General features: G+C 44.5%; 1 protein-coding gene and 1 long non-coding RNA gene across 2 annotated transcripts; one reads left to right on the top strand and one right to left on the bottom strand.

The window, feature by feature from the left end:
- Positions 1-479: 479 nt before the first annotated feature.
- Positions 480-15,417, bottom strand: LOC310837026 (coagulation factor IX-like). The gene is made up of 8 exons (XM_083723159.1): positions 15,291-15,417; positions 9,890-10,053; positions 9,405-9,432; positions 7,446-7,559; positions 5,833-5,961; positions 3,979-4,151; positions 2,259-2,373; positions 480-1,151 (listed from the first exon to the last, which is right to left on the bottom strand). The coding sequence occupies exons 1-8, from the start codon at positions 15,355-15,357 to the stop codon at positions 607-609; spliced, it is 1,335 nt and encodes a 444-aa protein (XP_083579285.1). The 5' UTR covers positions 15,358-15,417; the 3' UTR covers positions 480-606.
- LOC310837085 lies at positions 15,052-18,625 on the top strand. The gene is made up of 3 exons (XR_014560420.1): positions 15,052-17,245; positions 17,321-18,183; positions 18,298-18,625. It is a non-coding gene; the product is annotated as an uncharacterized lncRNA (long non-coding RNA).
- Positions 18,626-19,180: the final 555 nt, after the last annotated feature.

A 19,180-nucleotide genomic window follows, 5' to 3' on the forward strand; every position in this document is an offset into this window, starting at 1 on the left:
TGGTACTCCAAACTACACCAAAAAAAATTCCTCTCACTTTGAAATATAAACTATACTGTTAGCATATTTGTAAATATGTGTTAAATCTATCTGTTGAAAGAGTCTCTCACACACATACACACTGAACTTTTTGTCCCATGTTGTGTCCCAGTTTTGTGACGTTTTGAATTCAAAATGGTGCTGTTTTTAATGCGGTAATTTATTTGTGGTTTTATGGCACTTCATTCTGATACACATAATAAATGCACCAAGTGCTGATAGCATGGTAAGTGCATTAAAATGCTAAGTTCCCAAAGTACTTTACAGAGCTTTGTTTTACAATCATAACAACCTGCTGAGATACTTTTGAAAAACGGGTTGTGAGCTGAATCTGGTGTGGCTTCTGATACTAAATATTGGCCTTCTACTGCCTTTCCTTACTCTTCTGGACAACAATTCCTATGCAAACCGTTTTCAGATTTGTGCTGCTGGGCTTGCTTCTTTGTTTTTAATTCTACAAAACAAATTCAGAACAATACCTTAGGATGAGTATATCCCCCCCCCCCAACTTACACTACCATGAGATGATTATTTAAAGGAACTGAAGACATCTAGCCCCTGGCTTAATTATGCAAGCTTTGTTGTGTTTCTTATCCACTGAATGTAGTCTGCAACTTCAGTGTAGACATCATAATCGCCCTTCAATGCACATTCTTCCCAGCAGCTGGCTATGGCTGTTAGAAACCAGGTGCCTTCTACATCTGTGGCATAAGGGCCGCCACTGCCTCCCTGGTGTGTTCTCTTAGCTGTGGCAGAGACACCAGCACAGAACATGTTTGGCAAGAGGGTAGACTCGCCATCCCTCTGACAAGTGCTCTGGTCAACACGGTGCACCTTCAGAACCTGGAGAACACTGGCTCTTTTTCGTTGGTCCTTTGGCCTCCACCAACCGCTCACCGTGCCTGATCCATGCTGCAGAAGGCTGTTTGTGAACTTCTCGCCTGCGATGCAAATCGGGGTGACGTAATAGTTCAGCTCCAGTGGTGAATCCAGCTCGAGAAGTGCAACGTCATTGTGGTACCTGTGGGTAGTGTTGTATGCGGGGTAGCGAATCGCCTTCACCACCCGACGTTGTTGTTCAGTGTGGTCGAAAGCGTCCGTATTGTGCTCACCTGATGAAAAAAGAGCCATTGGATACACATAGGTTCTTTAAACGGGAAATTTGGCATTCCGGACATACACTTAGTTGTCAACACAGCATGCTCCAGGCTGTATCAGATTAAAGCAACGAGTCCAGCACTGAAGTCAAGGCACCAGTGTTAAGTATACAATATACACTGAAATGGAAAAAATAACTCTACAATGTGTCGTCTCTGTGCTGAACTGTGAAGCATTGCATGTATATTTCTGTTGAAGAGCAGCCTAACAGGTTAATCATTAGAGTGGCTGTATCACAGGACTGTATATCTGCCGGCTCGGTCACATGAAAGAGATACTATTACAGATCTGTGTATATGCTAATCTGTGGGCATCCATCTTGGTTGTGTGAGTGCTTTGTTTTCAAGCAACTGGAGAGTATGGATATATTAATTCTGTTCTTCAGTAAATCAGCCTCAGGCTAATGGACTGGATGCAACATATTTATAATCTAAGATACTTATTTCTTTTCAGCTACTGTTGATTAGGATCATAGAAAAGGAGAGTTGGAAGGGACCCTGAGGGTCATCCAGTCCAGCCCCCTGCAAATCTTAGCTTGAGCACGCATTACAGATGGCCACCCAACCTCTGCTTAAAAGCCTCCAAGGAAGGAGAGGCCACAACTTTCTGAAGTAGACAGTTCCACTGTTGAGCATCTCTTACTGTCAGAAGTTTTTCCCCCTGTATGTTTAGTCAGAATCTCATTTCTTGTAACTTGAAGCTATTGGTTCAAGTTTGATTGTCTTTTGAATATTTTAAGTTATCTGTTTCTTATCAACAATTTAGATGCTTTGTTTAGATTTTTATGGGCTGCTTAGAGGTTGTCTTACAATCAAATGACACATTAACTTTGTTAAAGGAAAATAAATAGATGGACATAAATAATGATCCCATGGAAAGGGAATGTACTTTGTACATGCTCAATGGCATTCTCTCCACCCCACCCCAAAGTCTAGGAACAGAATAAGGCCCCTAATAAACCTGTATCCAGCTTTATCATTCTACCAGTCCTACTGAGACTCTAGGCAAAAATGAAGCCAAAGGTAATTCCAGCCACACCTCAAAGTTGTTTTGTCACTTACCTGCCACAACAGTGTGTAGCCCATACTCGATGCAGTGTGCTGCGGTGGCAATCCACTTCTCATTGATGATTGTGCCTCCACACAGTTCTTTTCTCTCATAGCTGAGCATATAAACCTGCGAGCGAAGGAAACAGTATGAGATCAGGATCGACCCCTTAAAGTACATATGCAGTTAAAGCCCAATGGTAGTGTTAATGGCAGCTGCCTCTAGAGGGCAGCAAAGGCTAGATGGTGCAGCAGCACGCTGAAATTTGCAAAGAAGAGATGGAAGAGAACCCAAACAAAAGACTTTTTTTAAAAAACAAACCAACAGAGAGAAATACAGTAGCAGGTAAAATGTATTTACTTATGCCTACATGCATAGAAATGAAGAATCAGGGAGACTTGAGTGAATGTTTCAGGATACAATCCTATGCAGATTTGCCTGGCAGTAAAGTGAAGCAATTTAGTTAAAATGTAGAATTCTCTCCCACAAGAGGCTGTGATGGTAGGGTATGTCATTTTAGGTAGGGAAACTTAATTTTTGCCAATTTCTTCAGTGAGGTGTCTGAAAAATACATTTTTGGGTGTGAGGAATTCAATTCTGCTGTTATTTTTGTGACTGGGCAAGTCTACATTTGAGGAAGAAGCACATAAACTGCTTTCAGAAAACCAAAGAATTTTAATCTGACCTTCTGAAAACGTCAGGTAATGCTAAACAACAGCAACAATTTACTGCAAGTATTTGGCAATCATTTTAATGATTTCTATGCAATTTTACACACATTTTACTTGCCAGGCAAAACTAAATTATATTAATTTAACCAAAATAACCTTTGAATTCCAAAGTCATGTTAGTCATGTTACAACTTTTTAGCACCCATCATTTTTGGAATTTGAAAGTTGAAAAATTCAACTGGTCTTACATAGGCACTAACGGATTTCAATTTCTATACCACCCTTTATCAAAAGGTCCCAGGGCGGTGTACAACATTAAGAACACATTTCATGGAGCATAATTAAAGCAAAAATAAAAAGCATAGTAATAGCATAATAATAAAATAATAATCATAGTATCAGTGTCCCTCACCTCACAACTTTAACACGCCATAGAGTATTTAATGGCCAAAGGCCTGGGTAATGTTTTGCCTGGCATCTAAATGTGTATAATGAAGGCACTAGCGGAACCTCCTTGGGGAAAGCATTCCACAGATGGGGAGCCACTGCAGAAAAGGCCTGTTCTCATGTTGCCACCCTCCAGACCTCTCAGTGAAGAGGCATACGAAGAAGGGCTTCAGAGAATGATCTCGGGGTCTGGGCTGGTTCATATAGAGAGAGGTGGTCCTTGTGGCATAGGAGTCCTGATTTGTTTAAGGCTTTATAAGTGAGCACCAGTACTTTGAATTTGGCCTGGAAACTAACTGGCAACCAGTGCAGTTGTGTCAGGATTGACATTATATGCTCAAACTGTCTTGTTCTGGTGAGCAATTGAATTCTGCACCAGCTGAAGTTTCCGAACTGTCTTCAGGGGCAGCCCCATGTATAATGCATTGCAGTAATCCAAACTCCTTTTACCATTGTCATGTGGTTCCCAGACGATTGCCCAGAAGGGAATGTGGCCCTGAGACTGAAAAATGTTTCCCACCCCTTTAACTAGAGGGAACGGTTCTCCTGTAGATTGCCTGATGGGGGCCTTCTATAGCTACCACATTTGCAAAACAGCAAACTCTTGTTGCATTACCTGCCATGGAACTTCCCCCTTCCTGCTGTTTGTGCTGATTGGCCTGGGAGGTGTTGGTTCCACAAGAGCAATCTGGGCTTTATCGACAGACACGTCCCTGGGGTCACTGGTAGCATTGCTGCTTCTGTTCTTCGCTGTCTCTGGGGCTCCAATCCTCCCGCATGGAAAGGGCACTGTGGAGAAACTACAAAATCACTCATGCACTGGAAAGTAGGCTCCAGTGCACAAGCGCACCTGCCAGGATTTAAGGATTAGCATTTCCTTGATGTGAGGCTGCTGATGCAAGCATCATCGGCTCACCTGTGTGTCCCCTTTTCAAGGGTAAGCCATAAATTTAACAAGGTGCTTTATGTCAAATTGGACCATTGGATCAGGTCCATATTGACTGGCAATGGCACTCCAGGAATTAAGACAGGAGGCATTTCCAGCACTCCTGGGACACGATGGGGAACGAACATAGGAGTTTTGCATGCATCACAGGTGTTCTGCCAGAGCCTTTCTCCATTTGTCCATTGGGTTCACTCAGTCACCTCCACTGACTGAGACATAGTAGGATATGCCAGAGATTGAAGCTGGCACCTACTGAATGCAAGACAGGTGTTCTACCATGCAGCTATGAACCAAAGCAGCTCACAACAATTACGGAAAAGAATCCAGTAGTAAGGAAATCCATTGCAGCACATTGCAGTTGGAACGCATCAGCAAGATTTAAAATAAGCACAGACTCAACATTACCACAGGCTGTCTCACATTACAGTATACTGCATACCACCAAGACTGAGCAACCCACTAGCAATTCATACTAAAGTTTAATGATAAACATACAGTGGTGCCCCGCAAGACGAATGCCTCACAAGTCGGAAAACTCGCTAGACGAAAGAGTTTTCCGTTTTGGAGGTGCTTCGCAAAACGAATTTCCTATTGGCTTGCTTCGCAAGACGAAAATGTCTTGCGAGTTCCTGCGGGGTTTTTTTCCCTCCCCCCTTTTTCTAAGCCGTTAAGCCGCTTATCCGCTAAGCCGATAAGCTGCTAAAAGCCGCTAATAGCGCTAATCCGCTAAGCCGTCAATGGGCTTGCTTCGTAAGACAAAAAAACCGCTAGATGAAGAGACTCGCAGAATAGATTCTTTTCGTCTTGCGAGGCACCACTGTACTGTTATGTACTGAGTTGAATAGGATCCAAAATGCAGCAGTCTGATTGGTCCTAGAACAATAGAATTCAGAATGCAGCAGTCTGATTGGTTCTAGAACAATGCAGCAGTATGATTGGTCCGCAGGAGCCACCCAATCCAGCTCCAGGTGGAAGTGAATCCACAACCTGATTGGCCTACAGGAGAATCCCGGAATTAGCCAATCACGTGGGGCCCATTGTGTAAATAATGTATATAAAGCTGATATTGTGGGGGAACTTCCATTTTTCCTCCTCACCACTATGAGCTGAATAAAGAGCATGAAATCCACTCTCGACTCCGAGTATATTTCACATACCAAGACAAAAATATCATTAATAGCAAAATAGTATATCAGCCTGAGATCTAAGAAACACCCCCCTGACTTCTCACTTCTTTTTTTAAGGCTTCTTTAGCACTTCATGAAGAGGCAGGGAAAACTAATGCCTCCTCCCCATCCCAGATGCAACTGGCTAGCGAACCTTCTGGTATGACAACTGCAGGTAGCTATTGGCTAGTACCCATTCCACCCAGATTTAGATAGTCTGCAAACAAATCCCTCACCTGAAAGGGAAGAACCTTTTATTTCAATGGAACCTGTTCCCACCAGGTTTGGAGTTTTATTCTGCTAAAAGGATAGAAGATTCATAGGTCAAACATTACTAAACAGTGCTCAAATCTTTTACCTGTTGGTTCACAGCTCTTGTGGTCTTCCATCAGTCTGTACCCAGGAGCACAGGAACAGACTGCCTTCCCTGTAGGGCCATTCTCACATATCTGCTTGCAACCTCCATTCTTCGCTGAGCATGTAAGGTCTGATGGGGGTTGAAATTAAATTGAATTTTACTTGAAACTTGCCAAAATACAAGACCATACTTGTGGCATGAAACAGGTGCAACAAGGATGCCCCCAAATCAACCACATTTTTGATCTGGTTCACACTGGCATGGTAATCTCATGATCTCCTTTTAAAACTTGCATTTCATTCTGTTGGCTCAAGGCAACATACATGGTTCCACCTCTTCAATTTTAACCTCACAACAACCCTGTAAGGTAGGGCTAGTCAGTGTGGTACCTGCAAGACACTGTGGAACTCATCACCTCCAGCCAGCGTGGCTGATGGGAGTTGGAGTCCAACAACACCAGAAGAGCAAACACTTTATTTGTGGTCAATGCTTTAAGAGACTTTGATAACCCAAGATTGTGGGAATTCAGATTGGGTCCTCCAATCAGTAAGGTCTAAAACCACAGCTTACAGATGTCATATGTAGTGGATCAGACCCTTACTGCAAAAGAACACCCCACTCCTCCTCAACTTTATTGCAAAAATGGTATTATGCTGATGATATCATTGGCACAGATCCACAGCCTGTAGTGTAGCAGAAAATTCAGAAGTGTAGGGTCCCTTTGTGATAGTCATACCCCGCCCCCTCAGAGCCACACCCCTTCTAAGATTATACCATATTCTAAAACTATACAATAATCTTATAATTATACAATGATAATAATTAGGGATGCATTGAAAAATGATCAGTGCAGATAGCCATGTATTGCCTTTCAGATGGATCTACTCTTCTCTGGGCAAATGATTTGGAATGCTCCAATAACTTCTTTTGGAACAACAAGGTTGTTGTTTTAAGTTCCATTGAGCGTAGAAGAACTTGCACACCATTCTCTTGCAACCGAAGCACCTGTTGTTTTTAGTGTTCCTAAATACTCGGCTTTGGAGCATGCAGAACAATTCCTCCTTGTGGCACTTCAAATATGAAACAGCCACCCGGGAGAGGTCCACCTTTTAGCATTGCTGTTCACTTTTTAGTGTGTTGTAACAGCCCAACTTAAAAAAGAACACCTTAACTTGCTTAGGTTGCTATTATTATTATTATTATTAGTATCAAAGGTAAAGGTAAAGGTAAAGGATCTCTGGACGGTTAGGTCCAGTCAAAGGCAACTATGGGGTTGCAGTGCTCATCTCGCTTTCAGACCGAGGGAGCCGGCGTTTGTCCACAGTTTTCTGGGTCATGTGGCCAGCATGACTAAACCGCTTCTGGCACAATGGAACAACGTGACAGAAACCACAGTGCATGGAAACACCGTTTACCTTCCTGCCAGATACCTATTTATCTACTTGCACTGGCATGCTTTCAAACAGCTAGGTTGGCAGGAGCTGGGACAGAGCAACGGGAGCTCACTCTATTGTGCAGATTCCAACCACCAACCTTCTGATCAGCAAGCCCAAGAGGCTCAGTGGTTTATTCGTGGTTCCAGGCAACTGAGCACCTATTCCCCATTAACATACCAATCTCACAGTTCCTTCCTTCATATCCATCTAGGCACAGACATTGGTAGTCATTGGGTTTGCATTGACATGTTCCACCATTCATGCATGGTCTTGACTTGCATCCCTCGCCACCTTGGAAATAAAGATTCAATTGTAACTGTAACTAAGCATATCCATGAGTCATATTGTGATCTGCAAATGGCTATCAATGCATTTTACCGCAGAAGCAAAAGACAAAAGAAAACGCAGGGCAGTGAGTCAGGAGCAGAATGCCCTACCACCTTCTCCTCCAGCCCCACTGCAAGGAGGACATTGGAAGTGTGCACTCCCTGCTTAATGCTAGCTATGGTTTAATGTCACATCCAAAAAAAAGAGACAGCTATGGTTGGCTTAAATGATGCCTTATTATTAAAAACAAGTCAGAGATCAAACTGTGGTTTAGTATCTGGATTGTTTCAGCAAAGCAGAGTTTAAACTAATTGTCATTTCTTGTTTGGAAGTGATGAGAAACACTGGTCAGTTTAAACCAGCAAGCAGATTCTTCCAGTCCCCTCCTGGAAGTTGCTCCGAAGGAGAAGAGAGGAGAGCATAAGACCTCTAGGTTCAAGCTGCTTCACTCATGTCATGCTAAATTATGGTTTAGTGATGGGCTTAAACTTGTCATTAATAAAGGAATCTCTGCTCTGGTAAACAATTATGGGGAATAGGGACATCAAAGGAGGAATCTAGCAGAATCAGAGTCTATGAACCCTTATAGTTTCAAGGGCAGTGGCGTAGCTAGCTGCTTAGGTGCCCTGTGCGGCGCGAGCTCCCCATGGGGGCGGGGTGAGTTGTGTGGAGCCTCTCCGTCGCAGCCCCCTCAGCTGAGGAAGAGGCAGTGGGCAGATGCAAGCCCCACGCTGCCGTTTCAGGCAGCACAGAGCCTGCAGGTGCCCAAGCCACCACATCACTCCCAGGAGAGTGCACTCTTCCCACCTAAATCTATTCTTCCAGGTGCCATAAGAAAACTGCAGAGATAGCGCAGGATAGTGCACACCCCGGAAATTATCTCTTTCAGCTTCTACCTTCTGGAAGACGGTACAGGGTTATAAAGACTAGGACTAGCCTCCTGAGAAACATTTTCTATCCAAATGTGATTTTGGTTTTAAATGTAGTGTAAGGAGTCTCAATGGGAGTGTATTGTATTTTAAAAATAGGGTATCAGAGTTTTTAGGGGGCTAACCAGGCTGGGATAGCTGGGATAGCAGGCATGTTGGTTTTGAATGTCTTATGTAGATTTCCCCCGCCAATTTTGTTGTTCTGTATAGGACAATTACAATAAAGATTATCGTATCGTATCGTATCGTATGGCTCGGGCATGCTGTAGGCCCCCTGGTAAATGCCAGCCCCTGCGGTGTGGCACCCAGTGCCAGCTGCATTTTTTTATGTTTCTTGACTGAACTAAAAGTTTTGTGAGTCCAAATTTTTAAAACTCATATTTTTGTCACCCCCTTCCCCAGTGATGACACCCAGGGCGGCCTGCACCCACTGCACCACTTCCTTCCACCACTGTTCAAAGGATGAGAGGTTGCATATGTTTCAGTCTTTGCTGTAGTTTGCAACCAAGACTGTCTCCACCTATTGTCAAAAATAATTCAAAGCAAAGCCATGGGAGAGTGTAGCTATCATTGTTGAAATCCAGTGTGATGCTAGGCATAGTCAGTGTAATAGTAAAGACCCAAGCTTCTTCCATTAAATAGATAGAACAGTCCAGGGGTCTGTGGGCTGCTATTTGATGAATGCAGAATACTGTGGCAGCTTGTGTTAGCCTGGTTCGCTCCAGAAACTGTGGACCAAAAAACTCATTGGCCCCACACCATGCCAGCTGCGACTGATGGAAGTTGGTGTCCAAACCATCTGCTTAGTGAAGGCAGTTGGTGGGTGAAGGTAGCCGGGTTGGCGAAGGTAACCAAAGTCAGACAAAATGATACTGCTTACCGTAGGCATATGTATTCCAAAATCTGATCTACAAGAAAAATTATTAACATTAACCACAGTGGTAAATGCAGGCAGAGAAACAGCAAACAGGTTTATAGAACATTTGTATTATTTTAGTATTGACATCTAGGCATTTCACAAGCATTTTGGCAGGTTCACACCATAGGTCAGCACTGCCCATATGTTCTGAAATATGTCCCAGAGTAGTTTAACAATCAATCCCTCTTCCAGGGAATTCTGGGAACTGGAGCTCTGGGAGGGGAACAGGAGCCTCCTAACAACTCTCAGCACCCTTCCCAAACCAGAGTTCCCAGAATGCTTTGGGGGAAAGCCATGACTGTTGAGGGGCTGTCCTGGTGCTTCAGGTACCCGCTGTGGATGTGGTCCTAGTTGCATTTAGTAAAGAACATTGCTAACATTCCCACCCACCCACCTGCTCATTCGCCAAAGCACTCAGTGACCAGCATTTGAGATCTCACAATTACCGTTTGCAAGTCGTCTTCAAAGACTTCTCTTGCTTCCTCATAATCACATACTTCCTCAATACATTCACGCTCAAGGTTTCCTTGCAGAATTTCTTCCAGTAAGCCAGTATTGTGCCTCTTATGTCGGTGCAATAGAGCATTTGCCTCATTCTTGTCAACAAAAACTTAAACATGAAAAGAAATTAGAAATCCACTGAGAAGGCTGCTTCCAATGTTGTCCACCACCACCACCCCGTCCCTCGGAATTGCATGAGTGGGAGGGGGTCTCCCTGCCCTCTCCATTGCATCACTGGTGCTGCTCCCAGCCCTGTATTCCCAGCGCTACCAGGCGATGCTGGGAATCCAACCTGGGATGTACATGATCACATTCTAAAGTACAGTGGTACTTCGGTTTACAAACCTAATCCGTTCCGGACGTCCGTTCTTAAACCGAAACCGTTTTTAAACTGAGGCAAGCTTTCTCCAATGAGGCCTCGCGCAGCAGGTGCCCTTCCACCGTTCGGATTCCGTTCTTAGACCGAGGTAAAGTACGCAAACCGGGACACTACTTACAGTTTTGTGGAGTTTGTAAACTGAATCATTCTTAAACAGGACTGTTCTTAAACCGAGGTACCACTGTAGTTGTGTTCTATGTTATTAATCAAGCACTTGTAAGAGCTTTTTTTGTTTTGTTTTCCAATGTAAAGATAAAGGGACCCCTGACCATTAGGTCCAGTCGTGGCCGACTCTGGGGTTGTGGCGCTCATCTCACTTTATTGGCCAAGGGAGCCAGTGTACAGCTTCCGGGTCATGTGGCCAGCAGGACTAAGCCGCTTCTGGTGAACCAGAGCAGCGCACGGAAATGCCGTTTACCTTCCCGCCGGAGCGGTACCTTTTTACCTACTTGCACTTTGACATGCTTTCAAACTGCTAGGTTGGCAGGAGCAGGGACCGAGCAATGGGAGCTCACCCCGTTGCGGGGATTTGAACTGCCGACCTTCTGATCGGCAAGTCCTAGGCTCTGTGGTTTAACCCACAGCGCCACCTGTGTCCTTTTTCCAACGTAGTTCTTATTAATTAAAAAAATTATCAGGGTGGCGTGAGCAAATTTTTATCCTGACAGTGTGGCCCAGAGGAAAAAAAAGTTTGAGAACTACTGCTTTATATAAGAAGAGTCCAGCTGTATCAGGCCAATGGCCCATCTAGTCCTGCATTCTGTTCTCACAGTGGCCAACCAGATGCCTCTTTTGGAAAATAGCAGCTAAATTCAGAAGCATTATTGCCTCTGATCGTAGAGGCGGAACACAGCCTTCATGGCTTGTAGCAACTGATAGCTTTATTCTCCGTGAGCAGGCATGCCAGGCCCCCTCAAAGGTCAGCAGTGTCCGTGCCCACATGCTGTGGGTTATGCTTGTGCCAACATGCAAGCCATGGGGCGTCTGCATGACATGTCCTCGCACCCCACAGTGTGCATGCGTGACATCGCCCGGCCCCCTCAGTCGCAGTGGCAAGGTGGCATACGTATCTGTAATGGTTATATGGGTTGCTCTTGCGTAAGTTGCCGCCACTCCTGGCTAGGTTACCTGGTTGAACCCTTTCTGTCTGGACAGCCCTTCACTTCGTGGCTGTTTCAGTCGCTGGCAGAATCCGTCAGTGGGCGTTTCTTGAACTTCTTCCAGCAAAGAAGTTCTTTGACGCCAAGTCTCCTCCTACTCTCCCTGAGCGGAAGTCTCCTGCGCAGGGAGGGTGTGGGCAGCGGAGGACCCGTGCTCTCCCCGCTGGTCTCTGGCGAGGAGTCCTGGAGCCTTCTCTCCGATTCCCCCATCTGCCCCCCTTCACCCCTGGTGTTACACTGATTTCCTTCCCCAGCAGATGGGCTGCCTCTCTCCCTGCTGGGACCCTCTCCGGCATCGCTCTGGAGCCTTGCCTCCGCCTCTGGCTCCGATGGCAGTTCCCTGACAGTATCCATGAATTTATTCAATCCTCTTTTAAAGCCACCCTCTCTTAAAATCCTCTTTTAAAGCCATCCGAGTTGGCGGCCATCATCACTAGGACCTCGTACCTACAGGACTGCCTCTCCTGTTATGCCCCGCAGAGGACCTTATGGTCCATAAATAACAACACTTTGCAGGTCCCGGGCCTCAAGGAGGTTAGATTGGCCTCAGCCAGGGCAAAGGCCTTTTCAGCACTGGCCTGGACCTGGTGGAACGCTCTGTCGCAGGAGACCAGGGGCCTGCAGGATTTGACATCTTTCCGCAGGACCTGCAAGACGGAGCTATTCCGCCAGGCCTTTGGTCTGGACTCAGTCTGACTCCCTCTTTCTTTTATTTTTGATGGAACCCCTTATATGGATCCTGTATATAAATTTTCCCTCCGCTCTTTGCTGGCCCATGTAGGACCAACATGGATAGCTGGCCCTGGTGAATATTTGATGTTTCCTCCCCTTATGGTCTTGATTTATGGGCCGCCAGTAAAACATGGCTGCATTTTAAGCTGTATTTTGATCAGTTCTTTTCTGTTTGTTTTTTAAACTGTATTTTATATTTGGTGTTAGCTGCCCTGAGCCCGGTCTTGGCCGGGGAGGGCGGGGTATAATTTATTATTATTATTATTATTACTACATCCTGTGGGAATGAGGCCCACAGTTTAACTATGTGCAAACATTCCCCCCCAACCCTTATGATTCTGAATAAAGTGCTGATTTAAGTTAGAACAGTGAAAGATTATATGTTCTGAAGGGAAACTAGGATCGTTTATGCCACAAACTAGACCCCAAATGCAAGACCTGTGCTCCTTCATGCTCTCTCCCTTATACTTTAACTGTTTGTCTTTGTTTCTATCTTTTAAAGTATGTATGATATAAAGGTAAAGGGACCCCTGACCATTAGGTCCAGTCGTGAACGACTCTGGGGTTGTGCCGCTCATCTCGCTTTATTGGCCGAGGGAGCTGGCACACAGCTTCCGGGTAATGTGGCCAGCATGACTAAGCCGCTTCTGGTGAACCAGAGCAGTGCACGGAAACGCCGTTTACCTTCCCGCCAGAGCAGTACCTTTTTATCTACTTGCATTTTGACGTGCTTTCAAACATCTTAATTGCAAGTTTTTGTCCTTTACCTGTTTTAAGTCTTACGTGTTCAGTTTATCCGTATGTTTTATCTTATGCTGGTCTATGATCGAAATAAAGTTTGATACATATTCACATACATATTCACAACATTGTCTACAGGTGCTGTTATTATCCCTCTGTGGTTCATACAGAAATCTTTTTCCAGCCCTACCCAGAGATGCCAGAGACTGAACATGGTGCCTTCTGCATGCAAAGCAGGTGTTCTGCCTCTGAGCTGCAGCTGTTCCTCTAAAGTAAAGCATTTGCTCTTCCACCAAGATAAGATTGTCCTGCAGATATTAACCCAAGTGCAAAATAAAGTTGTGAGTTTTGTACTACTGAAATGCATCGTGTAAAATGTAAATCTTACATTATGCTGCATCTCATGAGCAACAAATGCCAAGATTATAAAGTGCAGACCTGGAGTAATCCAAGGATAGATGCGAAGCTGACGTCAGACTGACAATGCTTTTGGGGTCCATTTTTTACCCCATGTTCTGACTTAAGGTAATAATTTTGGCTTATTTGCCAAAACGGAAGCACACTCTGTAGAGCCAGTTATATGCTGACTGCAGCGAACAGGGGCTCGACTCTCCTCATCAAAAACAAGGCTACTCTGAAACGCCTAACTTTGGCTGGATCGCGTTTCTAGTTTGCATTATGCAGCCACAGACACATCCTTAAATGAATGGAAAAGGAAGCATTTAATCATTAAATCAAATGTGCATATTTTTTTACTCTGTTCCAAGGAACCTTCCTGGTGCAAATGGGTTGCTGACAACAAGGGTTTTTCAAATCTTGTTTTAATTTACCAGATTTACTCCAGAAAGGGAAAATAGAGGGGAAAGACGGGTTGACATTTTGATGTCAATGTAATTCCAGGTAGAACAAAGAACCCCCTGTCTTAAACCCTGGAGAGCTGTTGCTAAATGGACCTATGGTCTGATTCTGTAGAAGACAGGTTCCTATGTAGCTCATGGAACCCAAGATTTTAAGGTGATCCCAATTTTTTTAACCCATACAAAATATCCATTTGATCAAAGCCTTTCTCAACCTCCTGCGCTGCCCAGATGTTTTGAACTACAATCCCCATCAGCCCCAGCTAGCATGGGAGGGGAGTTGCAGTCCAAATCATCAGGGGGGCAACAAGCTCATATTATGAAGGCTGATTTAATGAGAACTCCCTGCAGATATTCCTTTTTTTAAAAATAAAATAAAATAAAATACCCATTTGGCTTCATACTCCAACATCAAAATTATTTTATTGATTGATGGCAATGTCTCCTGGGGTAGCTCAGGCAGTGGAGCATAAGACTCTTAATCTCAGGGTTGTGGATTCAAGCTCCATGTTGGACAAAAGATTCCTGCATTGCAGGGGTTGGACTAGATGACCCTCATGGTCCCTTCTTTCCTCCAAGGAGCTCAGGGTGGTGTCCATGGTTTTCTTCCTCCTCCTCCTCATTTAATCCCAACAACAACCCTGTGAGGTGGGTTAGGCTGATAGGCAGTGATAGGCCCAGGGTCACAAACTGAACTTCCTGGCAGAGTTGGGACTGGAACCCTGGTCTCCCAGGTCCTAATCTGACGCTAGACTACACTGGCTCTCAGAGTTCGTTGTTCTTCATTATTATTAGTCTACACCTTATCTATGGCGTCAAGTTTAATGGAGCTGCTTCCTTCTTCCTTGTATATCTGCCCCGCAAGTGGGGGTCAATTTTAAATCCGTACTCTAATAGAGACAAAGACCACATTAGATTAGAAATATCTATTCTTCGGACCAGGGAAGAAACCCTATGCAGCAGAGTGGGAGTTACTTCTGATGAAATGTGTACGGATAACAGTCCCTATTCTGTGCTATTGAAGGGGGTTAAGATTGTGCAAGAACTTCCTCTGCCTGACTGCCCAACTCATATCAGATTCAGTTGGGTAGCTGTGTTGGTCTGATGCAGTCTAAATAAATAAATAAATAAATAAATAAATAGTCCAGTAGCATGTTTGTGTGCATGCACACGAAAGCTTATACCCAGAACAAACTTAGTTGGTCTCTTAAGGTGCTAGTGGACATTTTAAGTGGGTAGGTAGGGTGCATCTGGCCCCTGTGCCTTTGCCTGCTGACTCTGTTTGCTTACTCTAGCTGTTAATGAAAATTGGGTCCTGCATGATACTCCTCTGGCGGCTGAGTTTTCTTTAGAAGCTAGGATTTTAAAGATTTCATGCTGCTTGTAAATGTTTTGTCCCCTATCCGATGCCAGAGCTCCTCTCTCATTTCAAGTCAGAAGAAGCACAGGTGGCCAGATAGCTTTAAAATGAACTAACCTTCACATTCAGCGTAGAGGAGGCATCCTAGGAGACAGGCAGCAAGGGTGAAGAAGCTGATTGCCATCTTCTTAAAAGCACCACGGCTGGTTTGCTAATGAATTGTGGACTGGGAAGTCTCTTGGTTTAGGGGTCCGAAGTGCAAGTACATATTTGTTTTGATTTTGGCTTGACTCCAAGGTCATATTTAAATTTTAGGTTGCTGGATAGACATTTCAGGACATTTCTGAAATGGTTGCCCCTGTGTAAAAAGTTATTTCATTTTGGGCTCAGCCCTCAGTTCATTTCTTACTTTACGGTCCCTGAATGAATATTTCCAGGTGGTGCCGATTTATGCACAAGTTAAGTAAACTACAGTTTAGGGTGTCAGATTATGAGAGGAAAATTGGGGAGGTGGGGGAATGACTAAGGCCACAACCATACCAGACCATCAAAGTAGTATCATACCACTTTAAATAGCCATGGTTTTGCCCAGAGAATCATGGGAACTGCAGTTTGTTAAGGCTGCTCAGAGCTGTTAAGAGACCATGATTCCCCTCCTAGCGAACTACTGCTCCCAGAGTTCCATGGCAAGAGGGATTGTTTAACCCCTTTTGCAGGAGTCATAATTATTATTTGTTTTCTGTATATGCGGATATGCAAATGTGAGAAAACAAGGGAAGCAAATAACTTGTTGGATGCAAACAGATAGAACCAATATCCACAATAACATTCTCCAACAAACAATTGTTCAAGAAACCTTTGCAATAATGGAAACAAGCATATTAATTTTCCATTTTGGCTGTTTGTTGTAGTACAGTATCTAATAAAACATTTAACTTCCTCCAACTCAGTCCTCATTTCTGGGATTTGCATTTCAAAATGAGAAGGAAAGCTTCCATGCTACAATAGATCACAGCCCAGCAATCCTGATCCGGCTTAATTTGCATTAGTCTGTACTGATAATTGTCAAAGGGCAGCTAATTAAATTTCAAAACGATGGTGCGTGCCCTGCGTTACTCATGTTCCAATGTTGCAACATAGGAACCACTTTATACCACATTAGACTATTGCTCCGTCTGGGACAGCATTGTCCACCCTAAGTGGCAGTGGCTGTCTAGAGTTTCAGTCTCTCGCATCAGAAATGCCAGGGACTGAAGCTGGAACCTTTTGCATGAAAAGCAGATGCCCTACCACTCAGCAATGGCCCATCCCTTAAGTAAGATTCTAGTTCTCAACATTTTGATCAAAGGGATACTTAGGCTGGATCTAGATGCATCAAAGAAATGTTTCAATTAAACGTGTCGTAAATTTAAACAGGGAAAACAGGTGGAGAAAAATGGGACTCCACAGCGCCATCTGGTGGCACAATGTTATAGGTAAAAAAGGTAAAGGACCCCTGGACGGTTAAGTCCAGTCAAATGTGTCTACAGTGGTACCTCGGGTTACAGATGCTTCAGGTTACAGACTCTGCTAACCCAGAAATAGAACCTCGGGTTAAGAACTTTGCTTCAGGATGAGAACAGAAATCGTGCTCTGGCGGCAGCAGGAGGCCCCATTAGCTAAAGTGGTACCTCAGGTTAGCACAGTTTCAGGTTAAGAACGGACCTCCAGAACAAATTAAGTTTGTAACGATTGGTACCACTGTATGGGGTTGCAGCACTCATCTTGCTTTCAGGCAGCTTTCTGGGTCTTGTGGCCAGCAGGACTGGCGCATGGAGGATCGTGACAAGTTCCAGTGCGCATGGAAACACCATTTACCTTCCCACCACAGCGGTACCTCTTTATCTACTTGCACTGGCATGCTTTTGAACTGCTAGGTTGGCAGGAGCTGGGACAGAGCAATGGGAGCTCAATCTGTCATGGGAATTTGAACCGCCGGCCTTCTGATCAGCAAGCCCGAGAGTTGCTCAGTGGTTTAGACCACAGCGCCACCTGGCAGCATAATGATATATTGCATATACAATGCCTATACAGTACCCCGGGTTAAGAACTTACCGCATTTTTCACTCTATAGGACGCACCTTGTTTTAGAGGGGGAGAACAAGAAGAAAAAAAAATCCCCCCTTTCTGCTCAGCGCCCCTTCAGCGAAGCGGCAGGAGAAACAGAGCGCTGTGCAGAGAGGGGGAGAATTTTTTTTCTTGTTCTCCCCCTCTAAAACAAGGTGCGTTCTGTGCGTTCAAGGTGCGTTCATAAGGATATGAGGAAAATACATAATTGAACACAAATATAGATTGGAAATGGCTGTGTATAGTGAATACTTATCTACTTTTAAAATTCTCATTCTTGATCTTATTTCTTCCTTTTCTTTATCTTTTTCTTGTTCTTTTCTTTTATATTTTACCTTTCATTTCTTTTCTTTATTGTGAATATTGTTTTGTAGAGGTGCAAATAATTGTAAATATGAGAAGAGGTAAAATGTTTTCTAATTTTCTATTGGTTACATGTATTTTCCTTTCTTTGTATATTTGTATTTTTTTCTAATTTGTACTCAATAAAATTAATAATAAATAAATAAATAAATAAATAAATAAATAAATAAATAAAGCTCATCACATGTCCATCTCCTCGTCCCACTTGGCGGCGTCAGGCAACTTCATGTTTTGTCACATGAAATGAAGGAACATGGAGGCCTGCAGTAACCGGCCCAGCCTCTGGAAGTGCCGTGTATGGTAGGAGAGACTCCACAGCTGCTTTGATCCCTTCGTATTGCAAGAGGCTCTCTGGTGTCTCATGCTTGAGGAGGGTTTCCACCACTGCCTGAGCCTCGAGGTAGTTCCACCAGTTTGTGTTCCACGTGATGGGAAACGTCAACACAGCCTCTGGAAGAAGGGGTTTGGGGAAGACATGTCAGGAAGGAGTGCAAGTTGCAGGCAGCGTGGCCACCTTGAACCAACACACCTCTCTTGCGAAGTGTGGCCAGGTCTGGGCACACATCTGACCCGCGCCTTTCTTCAAGGCAGGGAAGCAGATCCAACACCCCTCCCCACCTAGTAGAAACAATTAATGATGGGAGGGGTGACTGAGTTTATTCCAGACTACATGGCTTGCAGGAATGGGTTTTATAATATTTATAAAAGTACAACAACAACAACAACATGCATTATAATATTTGCTCTAGTATTACAGAGCTGGTGGAGCTAATTTGAGGCTGTGTACACACCATACATTAAAAGCATTATCGCTTCTCCCCTGTAAGAATCCTGGGAACTGTAGATTACCCTTCTACCGCATAGCTACAATTTGTAGCACCCTTTACAAACTGCAATTCCCAGTATTCTTTGGGAGAAATGTGCTTTTAATGCCTGTTTTTCCTGCAGCAGGCATGCTCAGCTACCTCTCTGGAAGCTCAATCCCACAGAAAGCTGAGACGGCCACCAACTTGTATGGTTTTATGCAGGAAAGGCTATCAATGGCCACTAGGCACGATGGCTGTAACGTTTGTGAATAGTAGTTGCTGGAAGATGCAGGAAGGGAATACAGAATGCTCTTGTTTCCACAGGCCTCTGGTTGGCCACTGTGAGAACAGGGTGCTGGACTAGACAGGCCAAAGTGGCCTCATCCAGCAGGCACTTCTTATGTCCTTACGTGGTTCAAGGGTAGAGATTGTGAGAAGGCATCTTCCAAAGCAATCCCACCCCGCAAATAGCTTTGGAGCCTTCTTGCCTCTAGCCTAGCCCTCACCCCTTTTCCTGTTCCCGCTGGAGCCTTCTTTTGCTTGCCACGTCTGCGGGCTCTCTTCCGGCCAACGCTGCCAATGACCGATCTTAAAAACTTGGGGTCGGTGAGATTTGGCAATCGCAGCACCTTGCGCCTGCTGGACCTCCTGAGCGGAGCGGGTTGTGTCTTGCTCCTGGTGAAGTAGGGTGAAATGTGAGGAGTGTTGCAAGCCGGTGCAGAGGCAGAAGGT

Source organism: Podarcis gaigeae, assembly GCF_964106915.1.
Source record: "Podarcis gaigeae genome assembly, chromosome: Z".
NCBI lineage: Eukaryota > Metazoa > Chordata > Lepidosauria > Squamata > Lacertidae > Podarcis > Podarcis gaigeae.